The 20,000-nt window shown below is 39.8% G+C and overlaps 1 protein-coding gene across 1 annotated transcript in view; it reads right to left on the bottom strand.

Annotated features, from left to right (window-relative positions):
• The window catches only part of SND1 (staphylococcal nuclease and tudor domain containing 1), a 657,386-nt gene that overhangs the window by 482,664 nt on the left and 154,722 nt on the right, over positions 1-20,000 (bottom strand). Inside the window, exon 8 of the mRNA XM_085884182.1 lies at positions 16,814-16,886. Coding sequence (XP_085740308.1) covers positions 16,814-16,886 — 73 coding nt within the window. The remainder of the gene's footprint in view (positions 1-16,813; positions 16,887-20,000) is intronic.

A 20,000-nucleotide genomic window follows, 5' to 3' on the forward strand; every position in this document is an offset into this window, starting at 1 on the left:
CAAAATATGTATTTGTTTTCTTCTCAGAAACTATATGCAATTCCAATGAAACGACCACAACCTTCACCATCCATGATATACCAAAGTTTGTTCATGGCATTAACAAAAAAATCCATTAGTCTTTACTTTATTCTCCATCATATATTTTGTGGGTTATCCATGCCTACCAGTGGTTGCCTGATTATCTTATCCAGCCACTACCAGGTGAGCACCCAGGGGTATTGCCACAATGTTTAATATCTCTGTGAGGTTCTTTGTCATCATTCCTGTAGGTCCAGCTATCACTGGTACAACGTTGGCATTCTTCAGCTTCCAGGATCTTCTCACTTCATTCTTGAGGTCTTGGTGTTTGGTCATTTTCTTGATTTCTGCATTGTTTAGTCCAAAATCACTGCTATTAACACCCCAACAAGCAATGCCTTCCTCTCTTCTTTTTTAAAAAATGCCTAAGTATGATATCTGGTCACAAATCAACGACACACACACACACACACACACACACACACACACACACACACACACACACACACACACACACACACACACACACACACACACACACACACACACACACACACACACACACACACACACACCTCTTTTGAAATGTTTTTATAAAACAAAGCAAATTATGAAAATGAAAACCAAAAAGGAAGTTCACATTGCCAATTCAAAAAAAGAACAGACAAAGTTATCTGTGCCAATAATGCGCAAAAATAAACATTTTTCAAATACCACACTCACCCATACATCATTTTGCTGGATCAAAGAACAGTGACTCACTCCTGTTACTGAATGTAAGGCAAAATGCAACTTTACCCAATTTTACAAGCACTTAAAACAAGAACAGAAAACCCCCAGTAACTCCAAAGCAATCTATTTTCCACTTTTTCATTCTGTACACTGCCACCTTTGTCTGAGCAAAGCCGGAAATTAACGAGGACAGGATTTGAGTTTTAATACGAGAGGTCTGACCCATAAATAAATACATGGGTATTGGAAGTCAACCCGAGACTTACAAACCAATTTAAAACAAATAGAAACGAGGTCAACCTTTAACATTCAATATAAATGTGAACAAGGTTTTCATGCTCATTATTTGCAAAATGGACACTTGTCTGAGAAAAGATTTCAAAACCAGTGCAGTTAATGAATGGAAGGAAGAATCCAATGTATGATCTCCAACATTGAAGATTGGCAGGTCTTGACTGCACATGGGGGTTATAAAACTCTTTCCAGCTTGGGAAAAGTGGAGAATAAGGCAATAGTTCCCTCCATCAAAACTTCCATTTAAAGGATATCTCAAACAGGATAAAGCTGAAGAAACATCATAAAATTTATGAAATCACTTGGTCATGACTCCCTCACATCAGTGACAAAGCCCCCAGAGGCAACAAAGTACTTGGTAGAGCTCAATAAATCATTGCAAGTCCAAAATAGGAAGCATGGCAGGCTAATGGTGGCCATGCTGAGACAATATTTCTCATCAAGACATTTTCCCCTGAATCAGCATTTTTGTATCATCCTTGCATTTGCCCAATATGACTATACTGTTTTATACATCACCATGTGGATGAAAAACACATTTAACATCAGAGCAACTGATCATCTACATTCTACATCATGGAACATACCACACCAAACAACAGGACCAGGAGGGATGGGAATGACTCACTTTGCCAAAATTACAATTAATAGGCACAACCCTTTGACGTAATCAATGTGTGCACTTGCACATTCCATCAACACCATTTTCTTCATAGACCTCACCAAAGGATAAACAATTTTGCCATCAGACTACACTGATCGCTGCTTCAAAAGTCATTGTACCCAAGAGGATCTGCCACAAGTGATGAATGCCTTCCACAGGGACGGGTAACCAAACTAGGATGCATTGCTGTGAATGACTAATAAAACCACATGGATTTTAAGAAATGAACCAGCAAATGATCTGTGACACATATGCACTGTATGTGTGTGTGTATGTGTATATATATATATATATATATATATATATATATATATATATATATATATATATATATATATATATATATATATATATATATATATATATATATATATATATTATCCCTGTGTCGTAAGAGGCGACCAGGGTTGCGTCAGGAAGGGCATCCGGCGTAAAACATGTGCCAAATCACTATGCGGATCATACGGATGATCCGCTGTGGCGACCCCTAACGGGAGCAGCCGAAAGAAGAAGAAGATATATATATATATATATATATATATATATATATATATATATATATATATATATATATATATATATATATATATGTTAGGGTGGTCGAAAAACAGCAAAAAAAAAACAAAAAACATTCAGATGTCTCCACAAGCCTTAAATTATTCCACTAAGATTCAATAACACGCATAAAAACATTTAAGTTGATCGGAGGTGAATTAGAGGTCGTTCCATATGACGACTTTTAGTTTCATGAGTTGGTTAAATTAGGGTATGGTCAGGTACGATTACGGGTACTTCTGGATGTCCGAGGTGGAAATGGAGTGCATTTTCGAACTCTATGGGGTCGATTTACTTTAAGAAATGACTGCACCGACATTGAATTCACTACCATTTCGAAAATATGACCTAAAACAAGATTTATCATTACTGGAGTTGAGTAACTAATCCTACTCATTTAGATATTTTCTAATCTATAATTAATTTGTTGTCCGTCAAAACATTTCTTTGAGTAAATCGACCCCACCGAGTTCGAAAATGCAGTCCATTTTCACCTTGGAAGTTCAGAAGTGTACGGATTCGCATCTCACCATACCCTAATTTTTCAATCAATGGAATTACAAAACTATTGGAATATTTCGTCTCATTTACCAAATACCACTATCATCTCCACCTCTATTGCTGTCTCCACTCCCGCCTGAACTTATTTCGAGCCGGCCCAACATCCAGTGTTTTCGATTCAATGATTCACGAAAAATATGTTAGTTATTTATTTCGTTATTATTATACGAAATTAGGGTATGGTGAGATGCGAATCCGTACACTTCTGAACTTCCTCGGTGAAAATGGACTTCATTTTCGAACTCAGTGGGGTCGATTTACTCTAAGAAATGTTTAGACGGACAAGAAATTAATTATAGATTAGAAAATATTGAAATGAGAAGGATTAGTTACTCAACTCCAGTAATGATAAATCTTGTTTAGGTCATATTTTCGAAATGGTAGTGAATTCAATGTCGGTGCAGTCATTTCTTAGAGTAAATTGACCCCATAGAGTTCGAAAATGCACTCCATTTCCACCTCGGACATCCAGAAGTACCCGTAATCATACCTGACCATACCCTAATTTATTCAAGTCATGAGACTAAAAGTCGTCATATGGAGCGACCTCTAAATTACCTCCGATCAAGCTAAAAAAAAAATTATGCGTGTTATTGGATCATATTAGAATAATTTTAAGCTTGTGGAGCAACATTCTATTTTTTTTCGACTTTTTTGGACCACCCTAATATATATATATATATATATATATATATATATATATATATATATATATATATATATATATATATATATATATATATATATATATATATATATATATATATATATATATATATATATATATATATATATACATATATATATATATATACATACATATATTAAAGGCGCTTCCAACCAAAAGTAAAAAAAACTAGATCGACTCCACTAATTTGAGCAAAAAAGCGAGAGCAGACCCGGTCTCATGCAACATATACATACACACACATATATATATATATATATATATATATATATATATATATATATATATATATATATATATATATACATATACATATATATATACATACATATATTAAAGGCGCTTCCAACCAAAAGTAAAAAAAACTAGATCGACTCCACTAATTTGAGCAAAAAAGCGAGAGCAGACCCGGTCTCATGCAACATATACATACACACATATATATATATATATATATATATATATATATATATATATATATATATATATATATATATATATATATATATATATATATATATATATATATATATATATATATATATACATACACACATAGTCATGTCCAGAGGGTTTTAACCCCTACCTGGACGGATGGCCAAGCTTCTACCTTGAAGGCCTACAGCCAAGACTCAGATTAATGCGCACGCGGGAAGTAGGGTGCAATGGCGTAGGGGCGTAGGAGCATAGCATGGGGTGGGGGGGGGGGGTTATACTCGAACCCCACTACAAATACACGGATACAGCTTCTTAAAAGGAACACATTTAATGAACATAGTCAAATATTTACAAAGGACAACAATTCAAAAGGAAATGATAATAATGAAGTAAATAAATCTGACAGTCGAGGCACCTCTTCACACAGACTCAAATACAGACAAAGTGAAAATAAAAAGAAAACCCGTCCTTTCGAGTATTCTCGTACTTAGGTTGGCCTAGAGTTGGTCTTTGTGGAATTTGGAATTGAGGCGCTTCTATTCGCACATGCAGATGTGCACAACAAAATGGTTCCTCGTCGCTTCTCTCATAGCGGGACAAACACATGCCAGGCAATCCGCAAGCGGCACTCCACACCAAGCTCAGAGACCCAGTGCAACGGCGTTGTGTGCCGATCGTCCTCACGGACCAAGCCAAGAGCCAAAGGCCAGTGTCTTGCTTCACCACGCGAGCCAAATCGCTTCAACATGAATACAAGGATCGTGCTGCCATCCTCGTTCATGCGCTCACCCCCAACTCTCACCTCTGACTGGCTCACGTTGCCAAAACCACCGTTTCCTCCTCCAAACTCTCCTCCAATGCCTCGTGCATGTGTGCGCTCTGCCGATCTCTTGTCCTATTTAGTCTGATGCTTCTACGCCCTCTTAAAATGCACAACCAACCCTTCCTCTTCAATATCACGCCTAACAATCCTCCACCTCCAGTGCGTGGCCTGCTCACACAAAAACCTGAGAAGGCATGGCATCCGCCTGCTCAGCGAGCTTCTACCATCACACCCATCAATCATCAGCCTAAGGGGTGTGACTTCACCAGTCACCCTTGGAGGTGGGGTTTCTGCCTGCTCGACACGTTTGCTTGTTTCTCCTCATGGTTTTGGTTATAAAGGCATCGGGAAAAGTCACAGGGGGCAATTACATACTGGGGGACTTATTCTTACTCCCGAGCTAATTCACACCGCACCACCCCCCATTTGGTGACACGTAACACTTAAGCTCACAGGTTCCCTACTCAGTAACATCAAGATGCCTCCTCCACCTCCACAGACCAAGCAACTCTACACAATGCTAAATTCTCTATTAAATTCCTCCATCTACCCCCACAACTGTAGCACAATACATATATATATATATATATATATATATATATATATATATATATATATATATGTAAATTTTTATATACATACACACATTTAATGGAACCATACATTAATACACAATTTCAATATGATGCTGCGATAAAAATGGAGGGTGGATGATTTTCATGATTTTAGGATGGCCACCTCATTTGGGATTACCAAATTATCTGACAAACAATTCAGCAAAGCCAGATGACTTGGGCAACCCCAAGCTGCTATCCTCAATTTTTCTCCATTAGCACTTGTAACAGTAACATTTAAATGTCACTTGGAATAGCAAAAAATGCAACCAAGAAGATTAATCTTCTTTAAATTACTTCATCACTTGACTCTAGTTTTCTAAATGTTTCAGCAGCATTATTAAATATTTAGTATGCAAACCCAGAGACCATTTATTTCTTTTTAAAGGATAAAATACAGGAAAAGGGTAAAGCATCATTAAGAATGACCTCATGCAAATGAGCAAAGGGAATAAGAGTCAACCACAAAGAGTGGAGTGGCTCACACAGAGTGAACCAGATAGAGCAGGCAGATTATCTCCACCCTGAAGGTTATTAAGTTTGTTGAGTTTTTCAACAACAACGTGATAGTCACATGGCAGTTATTTGCATGATCACTCATCAAAATGTTCAGTTAGATTACTGCAGTTAAAGTACACGAGTTTTCGGCTGATTTAAGAAAGCAAACTGCTAAACATGAGAACAAAAGCAATATTTAAGAAATCTGACATGTCCGCCCTTTTGAATGCACCCATAATTCCCCAGTGCTATGACGACACAAATAAAAGCATAATGTGCTGCAAGATGAAAATCCCCAATAACCGTGTGTGTGTGTGTGTGTGTGTGTGTGTGTGTGTGTGTGTGTGTGTGTGTGTGTGTGTGTGTGTGTGTGTGTGTGTGTGTGTGTGTGTGTGTGTGTGTGTGGTCATTAAGCATAACATATCATTCTCTTCACTAACCTCACCTCCACTCCTCACCTTTCTTTCTTCTTTTTTTTTTTCATTCTGTCTGTGTCTGTCTCCGTCTCACACCCCTTCCTCCCACAGTGTATAGCAACGTTTGTTGAGGCATAGCTCTCCTCACCTCCCCCAGCCCCCTTCCTCCCCCTAATGCACCCATCAGTGAAGCGACGGGTTGTATTTGCACGTCGATAATGAGTAAAAACCAAGTCAAGGCATGTTATGGTTGAGCACGCCAAAAAACATGGCGGCTTCACACCCGAGCGAAGTTACTGAGAATACATCTTAAGACTCCATCGGTAGTGGTGACCGAGGATGCACCTGATGAAGGATATAATTAAATAAGGCTGTTAATTATCTTCAAAATGGGTGTTTAAATTAACTCAAACATCCCATTTTTTCACTCTTGCACTTCCTTGGAGTTCCCTTAATATGCATGCAAAGTTTCAGCGTGCTAGGTCTTATAGTTTTGGAGTTATGGAGGAGACACACTGACACACACCGACATTTATTAGTATAGAAGATAGATTATTATTATTATTATTATATTGTTCACTGTTGAAAATAACACAACTGGAATATTCCATTTTTTTGAATAAACTAAATAAGAACAGCAAAAAAAAATCTATGTCGACTCTTGAGCAAGACAAGTACAATTAAATTGTTTATCGCAAAATGATCTCCACTTAATACCATCTTTCCCATAATAGAATGAGGAGCATTTTCAATTTCTCAATTCATGAAAGCATGGCAGCCATTACCAAGCCTCGCACGGCTGCATAACCGTGCAGATGATCTCAGAGTGGCTTAGCTGGCCAGGACAGATTGGCCACTCGGCCTTGCATTTGACAAACGACTGAGGTGACATCTCCCCACCCGTACAAAGCCATGGAACAAGTGCCAAACATAAAGCCAAAAGAACAAACCCTGCTTTGATCACTATAAATGCACCAGACCTGGCAGTAGCACAATATAGGGTCATCCATCAAAACCAAGAGAGGCCATTTTAGCATGATACACTGACCTCGTCCAAAGAAATAAAAATAGCATGCAAGCCCCTAAAACCCATTTTCTGTAATAAATAAGCAAATTGTATACTCAAAGGTCACACCACTTTTAGAAGTTTATGCGTGAGATTGTACTTGCAGCACCAATGAAAAAGGTAAACACAAAGGGGAATATGACAAAATGTTTGGTCTCCAAAGCAACCAATGCACAGAGAACAGAGATAGCAAATTTGGGCAAACCGAGAAGAAGCTGGCATTTGGGCAAACACTTGGGCAAAACAAAAAAAAATTTGGACAAAACTAGCTGGGATCTTCAAGCATGACAAAATGCTTCTCAGGATTCCAGAATTGTGGTTACATTTGCAACTGGATCATTTATTTTCTACAATTCAGTGTGTAAGCAAACACATCCATTCACAATAGAAAGATACACGACACTGGAACTGTTTTTTTGGGGGGGGGAAGGGGAGGAGGGGGGTATTTGAAAGGACAGCATTTTTTAAGACCAGTTTGGTTCGTCTTTGGAGTTGCAATGAATCTTAAAATACAAAAAAATTACCCCCGGTTGGGGGTGACGGTCATCTCTGAAGCTCTGTAGATGTGGATCTCTGATCGGCTTAGAATGGCTTCGATGTCGTCTTGTCATTTGGTTCAATGTACAGACGAAAGCCCAGGAGTAAAAAGGATAGAAAACCTCAGAAATCAAACTATATTTCTGAGTTTTCCAGAGATAGATTTTGAAAATGGTTGATTTGGAACATTTATGATCAATGTGTCTTCAAAAGGATAGAAACCGGACCTCAGAAATCAAACCGCATTTCTGAGTCATAAATGGCGGATGATATTTTGACAATGGATGATTTCACAAGTTTACTGCATCGGTGACCTTGACATTGACCTTCAATCAGGTCTAAAGTCATACCGTCGTGTATCACTCATCGAATCCTACTTTCATACCAAGTTTCATCAAGATCGGGCGAAATTTTTTTGACCGTATCACATCGACGATTTTTCCAACTTTGAAGACACGTGACTCGATAACCAGGACGAATTTCAAAAAACCGGCCTGACCAAATTTAGATATTGTTCCATATGATCAGAATCCGAAGGAATTCCGAAGATCGGATCATAAACGGTGGAGGAGATCGATTTTGAAAATGGACGATTTTGCAACTTTGGAGTGACCTTGACCTTCAATCGGGTCAAAGGTCATACCGTCATGGATCCCTCATCGACATCTACCCACATACCAAATATCAAGAAAATCGGAAGAAAAAAATACGTACGTACGGACATCGAGACTGGTTTTATTAGGTCATCTGGTTAGAGATGACCTAACTAGCAAATATAATCCAATGAACACTAAAATATTAACTGCTAAATTAACTTCCTCATCAATAACAGATTTGGGCACTGGGCTGTTGGGCACAATCCTGGATGGGTCGCCACTCCGACGCAGGATACGCGAACGGCTCAATCATCCCAGCAAGCTGGTACTCATATTGCCGACCTCAGAAGGATGACAGGCTGAGTCAACCCCATCTCGCAGAATTTGAACTCGGGACCTGAGGATCGCAAGCCTGCCACCCTCACCATTAAACCAACACCAGGCGCGCGCGCTCACACACACACACACACACACACACACACACACACACACACACACACACACACACACACACACGAAAAAACGAAGACCCACCAACATCTCTCACCTGTGAATGGAGGGAATAACCAATTAGCTCTCTACTAATCAATTAAACCCAGGTGGCTTGGATTATACAAATAAATAGACTAATCCCATGCTCTTTGAGTCGAAGAAGCTACATAAGGCAACCATGAAAGGCTACCCAATTTTATAAGTTGGCCATTTTATTTTGACCCACTGAATATCATGTGACCAGAAAGAGCTTTGCAATCCCAGTTAGCAGTCAGGAGTGGAGCGTTGTTGCCAAATGTCAGCCAGATTGGCCCAGCGGTTTGGCCGGAGAAGTCAAAATAGGATATAGACGGACAGACAGAAGGAGAGACGGGGCGCGATGAAAATACCTTATCTGCAATTAATTCCACAGAAGCTAATAAATAAACATCACTGTAGTGCCTCATCCTTTGTAGCTACATGAAAGCTAATGTTAAATGGTCCCCAAACCCCTTACTTAGTGGGTGTGGGGAAGTGTTTTAGGCCCCCACAAAAATAAAATGGGGAAAAAAAATTGATTTCTTCAAAATGCCAACAGGATTAGAAAAGCACCGAGCAACACCGGGTACCTCTTAAAATAGCTTTATATAGCTTTGTGCATCAATTTTTTGTTGCAAAGAAAAATCAGGGAGTGATTTTCAGAATAAAATAAATGGCATGTATGCAAATATCATAACAACCACATTCAATTCCCAACCAAGAGGGAAAGACTATCAAGGTTTATTGGATTGGACCAACCAAGAGTGGTCATTCAACAGAAATTATCGATTTTTTAAAAACACATTTACCTCATTTAAAAATAAATATTTGGTGAAATAAACATCAGTAATATTTAAGCAACTTCAATGCATCAAATAAAATTGTGAGAAATATTATGTGGGGCTGATAAATAAGTAGAACCGATGCAGGTGGGAAGGGGTGGGAGTGAAAGGAATTGTTATTTGCCATGCAATTCCACATTTAACATGAGGGAAATGAGAGAACATAATGTGGGAAATGGAAGCTAATAGAAATAAAACAAATGAAGTATCAGTATCACATCTGCAGCGATACACCACAGGATTCTGTAAAAGGCAAACAAATAGAAAGCTCAGTTAATTGCATACGAAAGTGAAAGATAAGCAGAATGGAAGACCAGTTTTCAAGAAATGTCATTTGTTGACAGACAAACCACAGATAAATGTGCACAGGACAGTATTATTATTACATTACACTATATGCTCAAATCATTGCAGAATCAGATCAAGAATACACAATATTCCTCTTGCCAATTGCAAAACAAAAAGAAAAGATCTACATATACATATATGCTTTCTATGCTGTACTGGGCAATTTCCTTGACCTGCTGAATCAGTCCATGGTTTTGTTACAAAAATTCCTTGTCATGCGTAATGCAATTATAAAGTCCAGGCTCCACCCCGACCCATCTGCCCCTCTTATTTCAGTGCAAACTCAGTTCTGTCCAGCACGTGTGGATTTATGTATACGAGCATAACCCGTGCTCTGCGCGACATGTTGGGGTGGGTGTGTTTGAGAAAGGAACTGATGCAGAGTATCAGTAGTAATTTTACTTTCATGCAACAAGTGGAATATGATTTCACTGTTTCAGAACCATTTTATTTACTTTTTTTGTACCATGCACCTCATATGGTCTTTGAGATAATGTAAGCCGAATATCACGTTACTCGAGCGCAGAACAAAGTCGAAGATAGCGCGACACGAAACCACAAACTCAGAAATAATATACAAGATGTATATGAGCATGCATGTGCGCACGCACACACACACGCACGCACGCACGCACGCACGCACGCACACACACACACACACACACACACACACACACACACTTCACTCGTATATCTTCATATATTCTGATTCTGATACTCTGTCACAGAGTGTCAGTGCTGCCGAAGCAGTTTCTTGACAAGGCTATGCTGGGTGGTTTGCATTGCTTTCCCAGCAGTAGTTAGGGCACGAATTTGGAATTTGGGCATGGTGCCAGCGATGGCTTCACGAAGGATACCATGGGATCTTTAACATCCACCAACTAATGCTGGCAGAAAGGACACCAATTTACTGTCCATTCAAGGGATGGCACACACACTGATGAATCACCATGCCTGTGACACAAATAGGATGAGAGTTTATAGGTGGGCCAATAGTCAAACCCAGGCTTTACGGCCTATAGGCGAGTGTGCGTACCTCTAAGCCATCCTGCCAGTGTGCGTGCATGTTGGGGGGAGTGCCCATCACACTTCCCATGTTGCGAAAAAATAAATAAATATATATGTATATTCGGACCCCGCGAGGAGTACGTTCTTCAAGAATGCATAGGTTGAATCCATGAATGTCGGGGCATTGTTTTATTTTTTGTTTTTCTTTTTGTTTTAATTATTATTTATTTATTTTACATACTCTGCTCATGGAAGAGGGATTACACAGAACAAACAAGAAAAAGAGCAATTAGAGAATTCCTCGCCAGGACTTGCTTTGTGTAGTGTTTTGTGTGGTGTTCGTGTCGTTTTGTGTAGCGCTTGTGTACTGTAATTAATAAGACAGAATTAGAACTGCCACTTTATAACTGCTGGTAGTTATGACCGGGTACCAAGACGTCCCGCTTTGATGCAACCCCACTTTGATCGGACTCCTGACACTGACCCATGACGTTTTTTTATGATAATTCAATTGAATTCAGAATGGGATGAAAATAAATTCCATTCAGATCAAATGGAAGACCAAATAGGTGCAGTCCTGCATTGGAGTAATGAGAAGGAACCCAAACAAGTTAAAAAGAGAGGAGGAACCTGGATAGGATTCACATTTCAGCTGTTACTCCTCTACCCTCAAACCCATCCAAACACAGCCAAATGAGCCTTATTCAAAAATAAAAATATATATAAATAAAAAAAAAACCCACATCAAAAACTCAATTAACTCTGGCTGCCAGATCATGTGTCCAATCAAGTTGAAAATTAAAACATGCATATTCCACATCACTACTAGATCACAATTTTGAAGTTTCACGTCGATCGATTTTGTGGTTCCAGAGAAAACATTATTTAATATTTTCCTTTAATCCAATATGGCTGCCAAACCATGAGACATTAATTATTCCTTACCAACCTTGTACCTCAACAGCCTTGAGGAACATTTAAGTGAAGATTCCCCTCAATCTGTCCAGCTGTTCTGGAGAAGAATAATTTTATGTTCGAGTTAAATCCAATATGGCTGCCAAACCATGTGACCTATGACATCATGTGTGTGAACCTTTTGTTCCTCATGGATAGGTGGTCATATGTGTAAATTTTTTTTTGTTGTTTTTTTTTTGTTCGTTTGCCTCAATCTGTTCAGCTATTTCAGATTTTTTTGTTTTTTGGGGTTGTTTTTTTTAAAACAATATGGCTGCTGAATCACATGACTGATGACGTCATCAAAAAATTGTGGACCATTTTCTCCCCTGATCCTCAAAAAAAAAAGTAGCGTTCTGCAAAAAAAATGCAGCGTTATGACGATTTTTTCCCTTGGTGTAGTTTCAGAGTTAGAGGTCCAAAGATTTCCCATTTTTCCAACATGGCTGCCACACCACATGACCAATGACATAATTATTGAAACATTCCACATGAGTATTCGCACCAATGGTGAAAATTTCATCTCAATCCGACAAGCTGTTGCTGAGAAAAACACGAAAGTTCTGTGCGGACAGACAGACAGACAGACAGACCCAAATGCATTACCCTCTCCTTCAGCAAAGGTAAACAAGCGACAAGGCAAGTAACAATCACAAGGTTAAGTGTAAGTCAACCTGCACCGGTAATTACTCGTACAAAAGCCATGTTACAAAGCTGAATCACGCGATTCGATGTTACAAATCTAACTAGAAAGAGCAATCCGAGATTGCAGCCCCTCACCAGAACTTGTTTTGTGTGGCGTTTATGCACTAGTGTGTTACATAATTAATAAGAGACATATTTAGAACTGCCACTTTGTAACTGCTGGCAGTGATGACCGACACCAAGGCGTCCCGCTTTGATCGGACACCTCACCCATGACTTTTTAAAATTATTCATTATTCAGTTGATATCCAGGCAAGAAACTTCAAAGGGCGGAGGAGCTCCTTGTGAGTCAACGGCCATCCATATCTCATGCCCAACTGCGTATGTGGACGTCCTCCTGCATTTGGGATACTTTTTTTATATATCCATTTTTTTTAGAAAGTTGGTGGCAGATTAACACTCCGGCCACTGTAAAACATTTCATTCTGCAAAACACACAAAAAAGTCAAGAAAATTGAAAACCTACTACGTGGGAGTACCCCCTGTGCTGCTGCCCTTCGCAGGGCAGCTCAACGGATGATGGGATTGGAGCAAAGCCTTCGAGACCACCACTACTTGATGATAGGAGGAAAAGCACGGGGTAAACATCCAAGGTCAGATTGCGGTGGTGTGTGATGGAGTGGTGCTGAGGTATCGTCCACCTGAAGGCAGTCTCCTTGGGTTAACCTGAGGTGGTCCCTTCGGGTTGGTGCCTGGAATGTCCTATTCCCAAGAGAGGATGATTACCGGTGTCTGTTATCATCTGAGCTCAAGCCTTTGGACATCGGTATTACAGCACTCTCTGAGGTTCGGAGACTGGATTGCGGCGAGATCATGGCGGGTGATTACACCTACTATTGGTCTAGTCACTCTGATGGTTATCATGTCCTAGGAGTTGCTGTAGTTGTGTCCAAAAGCTGATTCCAATGATAATTGAGGTAACACCGGTCAACGAGCGCATGATGAGACTAAGGATTTGTCACTCCTTGGGTGTCATTTCCCTGGTCTCTGAATATGCTCCGACTGAGGTGAGTGATCTCACTGTGAAGAATGCATTCTATGCCACGCTCAAGTCTGTGGTTGATCAGTGCCTCAGGCGAGATACTCTTCTCGTCTTGGGGGATTTCAATGCATTGACTGGCACTGAGAGGGATGATTATGAGACATATGTTGGACCCCATGGGTCTGGCATTGTGAACCAGAATAGCACCAAGGTCCTTGTCTTTGCAAGAAGTCATGGACTTAGGGTGGCTGGTTCATGGTTTAAGCACCCCAGGCTCATCACTGGTCTTGGTATACCAATGCTGGTGGTGTGGCAAAGGGGATTGATCATGTGCTTTCTGATGGTTGCTGGAGGATGATCCAGAACTGCAGGGTTGACTGGAGTGCTCAGTTCCTCAACAGTGACCACAGGCTTGTTGAAGCAACTCTGAAGTTGCAGCTTAAATCCTGGAGAATGGTGCCATCCTAGCCGAGGTTGGATGTTGGCAAGCTCAAGGATGAGGGTAGCTGAGGAGTTTGCGAACAGGCTGAGTGGAGATTTGTGGGGTCTGGGTGCTTTGGGAAATCCTGACGAGTTGTGGAGTGCTTCAAGACCACCACCCTTGATGTTGTCAGTGGATGTCTTGGAACTCACCGAAGGGTGAAGAATTTTTTTCTCTCAAGGAACACTGGATACCATTGATCAGTCACAGGGCCAGGCTTAATAGCAGAGCTGAGCTGTTTTGTGAGTTGAGGCATAAAACTGTATGTGCACCGAGGAGGGACAAGGAGGCTGATGTGCGAGGAATCTGAGAGAGGGGAGATCATCACCTGTGGTCAGGTGATTCTCATCCTGCTTGGCTGTACGGTAAAACAATATGGCTGTCGAATCACATGACCGATGACATCAAATTGTTTTCTGTGGACCATTTTATCCCTCGATGACCCTCCAAATTTTTCATACTGATCAGATGTAGTGTTCTTCATATGTAATTGTGACGTCATAATGAAGGCTCATATGACTTCATTTAAATACATTTTAAAATCAGACTTATTCCCCATGAGGAGTAGGTGCCGTGTACCAAGTTTCAATAATTTCCTTGGTGCGGTTTCAGAGATAGAGGTCCAAAGTTTTTCCTTTTTCCAACATGGCTGCCACACCACGTGGCCTATGATGTCATAATTATGATTAAACCATTCTACATGAGAAGTCACACCGATGGTGAAAATTTCATCTCAATCCGACAAGCGGTTGTGGAGAAAAACACGAAAGTTCTGTGCAAACAAAGACAGAGAGACAGAGAGACAGAGAGACCCAAATACAATACCCTGTCCTTCGGCGAGGGGAACTAGAAGGGCACTCGGTAGAGCGCATACCACCGCCACACAATGCCTGATCCAGTGGAATATATTGAGCCTAACAACTTTTTGAAATAACATGCTAGATGTCGTTTTTGGTCCAAAATCTTAATGGTGAAGAATCACTTGAGAAAATTAAATTATTCTCATATTCGGATGTTGACCAAAATTGAATCGCTTCATCCTCGTCACACACCCAACCTTTCCATTAAGTTTCATGCAAATCCGTACACAACTTTTTGAGATATCATGATATATATCAGTTTAGCCCGATCTCTCAATGGTGAAGAATCACAAAAAAAATTTGGATCCAGATCTGGATTCAGATCTTCACCAAAACTGAATCAATTCTTCCTCGTCACACACCCAACATGTTCATCGTTTCATCCGAATCCATCAACAACTTTTTGAGATATCCTGCACACAGACAAAGAAGCAAATGAGAAAAAGACGTTGTGCAGAACACGATACTTGCAATATCCACCCCCTCTCCAAAGGTTGCTGTGGATACATCAAATTGTCCACTTCATCAAGATGGAAATTGACAATCTTAATCAAAGCTTAGGTCAATGAGATGAAAATTAATTATTTTTCTGATTGAAATTGATTTTAAAAGTTTGACCTTTGACCTTTTGATCTCAAAAATTGTTGGTTTCCCAATTCAGTGACGCAACATGCAAATCCTGTTCAAATTTCAAGTCAATCGGATGAAAAATGACTGAGAAATTTGACCTCAAAATTAATCGGCTTTTCAGTTGAGACCACCTCCATTGCTTGGTGAAGTTTCGTGAAGATCGGTTTTAAATTGTGACCTGTGGGCGATTGACAAAGAGGTGAAAACAACCTCCTTCTACCTTCGGTGGCAGAGGTAATCAGGACACACCATAAAGAAAAGGAATAGCAGGAGAAAGGGGAGACACCAACGGCAGGGCAGTGGGGAAAGAAAGCAAAAGTGAGCCCTGACTGTCAGTTTTTCCAAACTATCGAACGTTTAAAAAAAAAAAAATTACGGCCTCCAGTGAATTACAGTTTGGGTTTTCACATCCGTTCTCACACATGCACAACGTTCTTCACATCTGCATTGGGCAAGAGCAAAAACATAGAGAAAATTTTTGGGGTGGGAGGGGGTAGGAGGGTGGTAATGAAGTCCCAAAGCAGGATTATAGAATCACCATGCACACCATTCTCAGATATGTGACACCTCTGTGTTTAACATTCACGATAAGAAATACACAAACAAATTGACCTGTTTTACTCGTGCAAGTCATGTCCAGAAAGGCGCTTGCCAGTGGCTTCACTGGGAAGTCCAAATATAAAGAGAATGAAAGGGGGTGGGGTAGAGGTTGAGGATTATTCGGGTTAGCGGTAGTTATTCCGGCTTCGTTTGAGGCACAACATAGCACGACATCGAATAAAAATATATTCAATTAACAACATTCATTAACAGGAAACACTGTTCATCCGGAACACATTTCGTCCGACCATTCCAGATAAAAGAAGTTGTCCTGTATAACATACAAGTCATAATTAAATATGCCATAGATATTATAGAAGTGGGAGAACAAATGCATCCATAAGGATGTGTTCTTCAACAAAACAAAATTAACTTGGAGCACAACCTTACCCCAGAGATGTCAGCCACACGATGAATGGGGAATTCTTTCTTACTGTGTAGTCCCTTCCCATTCTTGATTGCCCTTGAAGGATAAAATAAAAAGGAGAAGGGATAAAATTGTATTAGTGGATTAAACATGCAATACAGTCAACGTTTGTCAGAATTTCTTTCAATGGCCTCGAAAGAATAATCTCACGATTTATTACATTCTAGTCAAGCAATGAAGGTTCCATCCTCCTGCCCCTTCCCCTCCCTCATCCCACCTCCCCCTCCCTCCGCACTCCCACCTCACCGCTTCTCTTCACCCCACCGCTTCTCTTCACCCCCCATCCCTCCTTCTCCTCCCCCCTCCCACACCCTCTCCCTCTGGACTACTGCCTCACCCATTCCCCTCCTCCCTCCCACTCCTCCCTCCCGCCGGACACCACTAAAGTTATGCCACTAAAGTGAGCTTTGGATTCCCACATGTTTACACACACACAGGAATGAGAGTAAGATCAATCACGTGATAAGAAATTTTTGATCGATCACGTGACAAATATAAATAAATCTTTTTTGACAACGTTTTTTGTGCACCATTCACGTTGCATCACAAGTTGCGATGACGAATTGAAACTGATATCCCAAAGTGAAACTGAAACGACTGATCTGTGGATCATCGATGGGAAACCAGAATGAAATGCTGTGAGAAATACTGAATGGGAATTTCCAAAAGCCAAGCCATGGGGAGTAGAGAGAGAGAAGGGACGAGTTGGGGACTGAAGAAGCGATGTGGAGAGGGATAGGTGCCTGTAGGTGGTCAGTTGGCATGGAAAGAACTTTGGTGATCTTCCATCAGGCGGTAGGCCCAAAACATGTCTCAATCATTTTCCCACCAAAGCCTTCATAATATCACCCTGACTCCCAAGTAGTACTTCAAAGGTACAACAAGCATGAATTGGAAATCTTCGCTGGTGTAATGGAATGAGGTTGCCAAGGTTACCAGCTCCACCTACTGTGATATCTGCACACTCAATGTTTACACTGAATTCCCGTTTCTACCAATACACACTCGTTTGAGGTGAGACTTCAGCGACGGGTACCCTGCTCGTGTGTGTGTGTGTGTGTGTGTGTGTGTGTGTGTGTGTGTGTGTGTGTGTGTGTGTGTGTGTGTGTGTGTGTGTGTGTGTGTATGTTATATATGTACGTATACATACATACGTTTATACATACATACACACATCAGACGCACCTCCTGACTGTTATGGTGAGCATCGCCTCGGATTATGTCTCACATGGTAAAACCGCATAATCAGCAAAGAACAACCGTCCGTCGTCACCCAGACGATTGTTCCCATTAATGCAAACCATTCAACCAGAAGGCACGTGATGCAATCGGCGGGTAAATCGAAACATGTGGAGTGTGACGAGCACTCCCCCGATCTCCATTGGATACATTCATACACCAAAGCGTCACCTCCAACCCAGAGGCTTTGGCCTGGCGACTCTGTCAAACAGACAAAGATTACATGGTTAACATCAGTTAAACATCAAACAGAGCCACTTATCAGGATTTTGGGCATATATGCCCTCATCAGGACAGCATATTGATAAATATCTAGCCAATGATGACCACATTAATTGTTTATACTTCAGACGCACCTCCTAACCATTATGGTGAGCATCGCCACGGATTATGTCTCACACGGTAAACCCGCATAATCCACGAAGAACAACCGTCCGTCTGCCACCCAGACGATTGCTGCCACGAAAACAAACCATTCAACCAGAAGGCACGTGATGTGATCGGCGAGTAAATCGAAACGTGGAGTTTGTGGACCCAGCTAAGGGTTAAATAGCAAATATATATTCCCTTTTCAGAAATACAGAAGATATTAGCCAGTGCAACATCCATGTTCTCTTCACTACAAAGTCGAGTGTGGTGTTGTTCAGGTCATGCCTCAACACCAAGCTGATTGTATATCGCTATGTCATTTTGGCAATACTGCTGCATGGTAGCGAGACCTGGGCTACCCAAAATAAACACCAACACCAGTTGGAGATGTTCCACAAGAGATGTTGAGATGATTATACTGGTGAGTGTGACCACTCCTCATTTTCATTAATGCCAAGGTGAGCCAATGAAAAAAGCCAATAATTCACAAGGTTACAGAAAAGCGTTGATAATAGAAAACCAATAGAAAACCAAGACGCCAAGGTGAACAACGAATAGCCAAGATCTTGTGAAAAAAGCCAAGGAGTGGTCACACTGATGCTGGTGGCAAAAGATCACCAATACGTCATAGCCCATGCCAACATAACATCCACAAACAAGTACGTCAAGACTGAGATGGCTGGGTCACTTGTGCCGTATGCCAGACCATCATCCAAAGAGTACTTTTTTGTGAACTAGCCACTGGAACTCACTCACGTGGCAGGCCCTGTAAAACATTGGAAAGATGTCATCAAGGAAGACAAAGATCTTCAACATTGAGGGGAACTGGCATGATGATAAAAATAAGGCAAAGCTGGAGAGCACCAATAAGAAAGGGTGCATTTATTGCAGAGGCTACTGTTGCTGCAAAGGCAGCCCAGTAGCACGAGAGACTACAGGGTCACCCATCGTCATAAGTGACTGGGACATATTGATTGATCGATTTTATATATATATATATATATATATATATATATATATATATATATATATATATATATATATATGTACTGTATATGTATATATATATATATATATGTACTGTATATATATATATATATATATATATATATGTACTGTATATATATATATATATATATATATATATATACTGTATATATATATATATATATATATATATGTACTGTATATATATATATATATATATATATATATATATATATATGTACTGTATATATATATATATATGTACTGTATATATATATATATGTACTGTATATATATATATATATATATATGTACTGTATATATATATATATATATATATATATATATATATATATATATATATATATATATATATATATATATATATATATATATATATATATATATATATATATATATATATATATATATATATATATATATATATATATATGTACATACAGTGGGACCCGCTTAATAGAATCACGGTTAATAGAATCACCCGTATTATAGAATCAAAATCGTTGAGACCGATTCCATTGTATCTAAATGTAC

The sequence above is a fragment of the Eptatretus burgeri genome, chromosome 6, assembly GCF_056783735.1.
Source record: "Eptatretus burgeri isolate ZD-2024b chromosome 6, Ebu_testis_v1, whole genome shotgun sequence".
Taxonomy (NCBI): domain Eukaryota; kingdom Metazoa; phylum Chordata; class Myxini; order Myxiniformes; family Myxinidae; genus Eptatretus; species Eptatretus burgeri.